At 40.7% G+C, this 6,018-nt stretch overlaps 1 protein-coding gene across 1 annotated transcript; it reads right to left on the bottom strand.

The window, feature by feature from the left end:
- Nucleotides 1-413: 413 nt before the first annotated feature.
- Nucleotides 414-4,424, bottom strand: LOC119430513 (formin-binding protein 1-like; the record flags this gene model as incomplete). Its single annotated transcript, XM_037697932.1, is given in 6 exon segments — nt 414-534; nt 1,550-1,587; nt 1,784-1,959; nt 3,901-3,995; nt 4,084-4,216; nt 4,315-4,424. Coding segments are annotated over 6 exon segments (673 nt in total), but the record flags the coding sequence as incomplete, so codon positions are not given.
- Between the last annotated feature and the right edge of the window lie 1,594 nt (nt 4,425-6,018).

The following is a 6,018-nucleotide window of genomic DNA, read 5'->3' as shown; positions in this document are numbered from 1 at the left end:
TGATGCCAACACGAACACGAGTTTAAAATCAGGGAGTTTGATCACCTGTCAGAAAAAACAAGTTCAAGACTCAATAAAACCAAAATGAACTGGTTCTAAAATATTATACAAAACTATTTAAAATGCATTGATCGATCAGAAGTGGGGCTCAAACAGCAGTGAAACACAAACACAACAATACAAACAGATTTCTCCCGTTTGTCCCATGCACTCACCTCTTAAGATATCAGTCCCATAAATATGAGGACAATTAATAAAAGACAGAGAGGGAAAGAGATGGGATGGAAACCAGAGCAGGCGAGTGGATGACAGACGTCCATGCAGAAGATGATGTTTGTTTTAGTCTCGGTGGTGTTACAGTGAGAGGAAACACAGACAGATCACAGTGAAGCTTCAGATGTAGGTGACGGCACCTTTACTGTGTCTCTCTATCGTGATTTCTATGTAGGAGGTGGGAATGTAGCCTTCCTCCCCGCTCTGCTTCCTGGCCCGCGTCCAGCCATCCCCTTTATCCTCCTCGATGATGTACAGAACCTGATGGGAGAGACCAAATGAGTGCACATCAGAAGGCGAGTTTATAAAATTCAGATATGATGGAAACACACAATATAAAAAATAACAATGACATATTTAATGAGGGGAAGTTCAGGGGAAATTTTCAAAATCAGGTGAGTTCAAGTCAATAAATCAAATGTGTGAAAGCTTGGCTGCAACATCCAAAGCTGACAGCTTCTGTCTTTTTTGTTAGCATATCCTGATTCAGCAGTCCCTCCAGGTGGATGCAATGTTGTGATTGCAACTATTAAGGCAAATTTAAAAAAAAAATCAAATATTGCTCCGAGTTGCAATTTTGACCAATCACTGCAACTTTTCTGTAAATCTGATCAATCATCTCAGATCCTCACTGGGTTTCACTTCCTGAAATCTAAGCCTGGATGAGCCTGTAAGATTAAAAAAAACATGCCCGATGTCAGACGATCAAATTTATCATCAAATATTTATAGTAAAATTCATGCAAGTCAAGTCAAGCTTCAAAACACTGCAGCTTTGATGAGAACTTTTTGAAAAATCTGTCATTTTAGGCCACAACAATCACAAAAAGGTGCATGAAAACCTGGAGGGACTGATTAGGTGTTCTGGATTTACATAGGAAGATGACACAGTTATCCAAACATGATTTATATGAAGTTCAGCAAAATTAACTTAAAATGTCTTGGCTAAAAACTCAAAACAAATGTTAAAAAAAAAGAAAAGGTTTTAATGACATTGTTATATGTTAATCAATCTACATAATTTTGACTTTTAAAATTTTTGTGTCTACCTTGTAGCACGTTTTCTGACACATCAACTAAAAATGTAAAATAAAAAAGTGTGTGATATGTGCAACTACTTAGCATCCTTCACTAAATCTGTAGTCAATGCAGTAAATGTTATTTTAATGGTATATTTTGTCTAGACTTGTCCATGAAAACATTTAGTCATGCATGTAGTTCACACATCACCATGTGGTGGCACCATTGTTTGTGAGTTCTGGAAGAAGAAGCATTACCTCATTCTCCGCCATCATCAGTGTCCCCTCATCCTTCCCTATGAGTCAAACAAAAATAGCCTCAATGTTGACTCAACTCTCGAACCGATGCAGATATGTGTGCATCTATTTTTGTGTAATTACAGCCTGGACACACACCTGCTAATTACCTCTGTCTGGAACTCAATACACACAGGCAAAACCAAAGTGTTGCTCCGACGTGACTCTGTACACTCTTATTTTGTTAGTTCTTACCATCAAACGAGTACATCGCTTTGCAGTGTCCGATAACAGGCAGTGGGTCGTCGTCATCAAATTCGTCGTCAAACTCTTGAGGGTCGTGGTTTGGATGTCCCGAATGAGCAGGGCTGGGATGGTGGAGAGGCGTGTGATGCTCCTGGCTGGTGTCGTCTGTGTAACTGCCCTCAGGACTGAAGGGACACAGGCGAGAGCTTTGTGTGTTTTATTAAAATACAGCAGTGCTGTTTGCTTCAATGCACTGACAAAATACAGACAAAACATGTGCTGATCATAAAGAATGCTGAGACATTATTTCTAACAGATGCACACAATAGCTCTCAGAAAAAGAAAAACATAAAGATGATGAACTGGCTGGAGATCTTAGAATAAAAATAAATCTCATGTCTTCATCATTTGTAAGAGGAAGACCATTATTCCTAATGAGAATACATTAATGTAGCTATCCACAAGATGGAGTTAGTTAATGCAATGGTTTGTTATCTGGGTGTCCAAATACTTCTTTAAAGTCTTCAGATGATCCAAAATGCTGCTGCCAGAGTCTTAACTGGAGTTAGTAGGAGAGATTATATTTCTCCAGTTTTAGCTTCTCTCCACTGGCTCCCTGTCAAATCCAGAATTGAATTCATCGTTTTCTTTTCATTTACACTTTATTTACACAGGTAGTCTCATTGAGTCATGAGAACTCATTTTCAAGAGAGACCTGTTTATTTGGGAGCAAATGGTCGGGGTTAAGGGCCTTGCTCAGAGGCCCAGAGTGGGGCAAATGAGGGTGGAGACAGGTGTGGGTGTTTCACCTTTTCCACCCACATTTTGATGTTGACGGTACCAGGAGTTTAACCTGCGACTTTCTGATCACAGGTCCATCTTCTCCAACCTCTGCGCCACCACTCCCCATTCACAATCTTACTTCTAACCTACAAAGCCCTCAACATCCTAGCTCGATCTTATATTCAAGATCTTATTGTTCCATATTTTCCCAACAGAGCACTTCGCTCTCAGACTGCAGGCTTACTCGTGGTTCCTAGAGTTTCCAAAAGCAGAATGGGAGGAAGATCTTTCAGTTATCAGGCTCTTCTCTTGGGGAACCAACTTCCAGTTACTGCCCAACACATTGTCCAGTTTAAGACTGGGATTAAGACTTTCCTTTTTGATAAATCCTATAGTTAGGGTTGGCTTGTTATTCTGCCTTAAGCTTAGACTACTAGAGGTCAAATTGACCTAATTTCCTTAAACGATTTGCTAAAACTGAATCATTTTCATTTGATATTATTTCTATCTTAACATGTGGTTCTTGACCTGCCATTGTGTATCTGTTCCTACCAAACCCAGCCTGTTGAAGCAGATGGCCGCTTGTCCTGAGCCTGGTTCTGCTAAAGGTTTATACCTCATGAGGGAGTTTTTCCTTTCCACGGTCGCCTTCATGCTTTGCTCAAAATGAGAGTTCTGCGATGAAGTTAAACTCAAAGCAGTCTGCTCCTCAGATAAATAATGTTAAATTATTATTTTTATATATGAATGTTTCTGTTCAGTGCCCTGAGACGACTTTCGTTGTGACTTGGCGCTATAGAAATAAACTGAATTGAAATTGAATTAATCACAAACATTTGAACTAGTCAGACACAAAACAACAGTGGAGGAGACTCGTGACTCCAACTATCACAGGTTGAATTGTAAATGGACTGTACTTATATAGCGCCTTTCTATCTGATCAAGACACTCAAAGCACTTTACTCTACAATCTGTGTCCTCATTTACCCATTCATACAAAACAAGTTAATATGATTTACTTTTGATTTGCATTTAAGTACTGGACTCTCAGTTAGGACTTTGTGATCCACAGTGGGACCCTGACCTTCACTTAAGGAGCCGCTTCATTGGACTAGCTGCAAACAAACATAAAACCTCAAACTGATCATCTGTCATCAACCTTACATCATGAACGCAAGGTTGATGATGATGATGATGATGGTGGAGCAGATAGTTTCTATTTTCAGCACAATCTCTTTTTAGGAAAGTGTCTGTAAAAAGATCAAGCTTTAATAAAGTTGAATCAAACTAAAAAAAATAACAGTTTATATTTGCGTGTTAATCTAAGAGGAAGGAAAGTTTACCTCTCTCTGCCGTGAGGAGTTTGTTGATGGTTGTCTGTGCTGTGTCTCCTGTCTCCTCTGGAGCTCTGCTTTCCCTCCACTTCAGACAGCCAGCTCTGTCAACACAACAACAATTTAAGAGAAACACTCTGATTACATAATCTTAAATAAAAATGCGGTGCTGGGCCTAGATTCCTCCTGGACCTCATTTCGGTGGATTTCGGAGCGCAGCCTCTGGATGTTAGACATGGTTTCAGAAATCTTCGGCTGCAGGCTGTTGGGGTCGCCCATCTGAGAATTCTTCTCGTACACATCCTTCATCTTATTCAAAGCGTCCCTGACAGAAACACACAAATATTCTCAGATGAAGTGCCACTCTGCTCTTTGCATCTCTACACGCATGTAAAACTGATTTAGAACTCCCGACGGCCTCACCTCTGATCCGTTTCTTTCTGGAGCTCCTTGTTGAGTTCATCGATCTTCTGCTGCAGTTTCTTCCTCCTCTGCTCAGGTGGTAAGTGGCTGAAATCCTCCAGAGACGGTGCCTGGGGGACCACACACAGCATAAAAACACCACAAAGTCAAAGACAGGATTTAGCAAATAATCGATCCCATCATCTGCATACGTAGTTCCCTCTAATGTCAGAAAAGCAGTTTGCAGTCAACAGAGTGAAAATCTGTCAGTCTCCATGTTAGACTGATATTTCTGTGCATCTCCAGTTAAATCAAATCTAAAGAGCAGCTGCTGTTCAACATGGTCCGTGCCTCCATTTGTCTCAAAAACAGGCGGCTCAAACCAGCTGGAAGGTGTCGTAGTCAAATTAACTTCAAATTAAGACATTAGCAGGTTCATGTTTGACAGACAACAGGGAAACTAACAGGAGCTAACTTTAGCATTCCTACCAGCTTTGTGCTGTGAAGCAGACACTATGTGGTGAGGAGGACACACACGCTGTTAGCTAAACTGCTGTGTCTGACACGCACATACTCACCGTCTTCACTGACCACTGAGCCACATCGCATCAACCATCAACCATTACAGTAGGAAAAACAAAGAACACGAGACGCCTGTTAGTCGTCAGTCATAATCACCACAGAACAGTGGTAGTGTTTGTGCTCCCAGTGTGCGCAGGACGTCAAATATAAAATCAAAACACAGTTTGATAGTGTTTGATAAACTACTGACAGCCCTTTGGGTTTATTTTTACATTTTGTATGAATATTCAGCAGTTAATGATTCTAAGCAGCTGTGAGGATGGATTTTTAAAAGTTCATCACCTTTTAAAGGTATTGTGCAACAAATTAAATAAATGATGCTATTTTTTGCTGCTGAATGCAAAGTTATTCTGCTAAATTATTAGGGATGCACGATATTATCGGCACGGTATCGGTCGATATTAGCGTTAAAGTTCAATATCGGACATTCCATTAAAATAACTCGCCGATATAAAAGGCGCTGTTTTTGCCCGCAGCGGCAGCACAACGCGATGACGTCACGTGCGCCTACCTGATCTCACGGCGGAGAGGAAAATTCAAAACGTCGGCGGTGTGGAAGTTTTATTTTTCGTTGGTGAGGATGTCGGATTCCGAAGGTTTATGGACTACGTTGAGCCTCGCTACATCGTCCCCAGTCGGAGATATTTTTCTGACGTAACGTTACCAGAGTTACAGGCCCTGATTTCCGAGGTCATTGAGAAGCTAACAGCCGATTGCACGACTTGTTGGGCGAGTTTTACCACAGACATCTGGACGTCGTGTTAGCCCCGTTAGCATGATTAGTCTTACGGCACAATGGATAAGACAAAAACTTTGAACTTAAAAAAGTCTGTCCTTCATGCACAGGAGTGCAGAGGATCCCACACTGCAGCTGAACCTGGAACAAGCCTCCACAAGTGAGACAGCATCGCAGGTGACTAATGCTAATAAATAACATTTAACACTTTTCATTTCATATAAGTTAAAGTGCTATGATATCATACAGCTGTTACTGAATATATGTCACCAGCTCTTACAGCTGTTGCACAATTTTTGAAGCAAATAAGCCTAAATAAGAGGAATATGTTCTGACAAAGGAATCTGTATCGGTTATCGGCCAAATAAGTTTTAACATATCGGCATATTGTATATCGGCCAAAAAAA

The sequence above is a fragment of the Nematolebias whitei genome, chromosome 3 (assembly GCF_014905685.2).
Source record: "Nematolebias whitei isolate Nwh7 chromosome 3, NemWhi1, whole genome shotgun sequence".
Taxonomy (NCBI): domain Eukaryota; kingdom Metazoa; phylum Chordata; class Actinopteri; order Cyprinodontiformes; family Rivulidae; genus Nematolebias; species Nematolebias whitei.
Note: the sequence above shows the minus strand (reverse complement) of the source record. Positions and strands in the feature narration are given on the sequence as shown.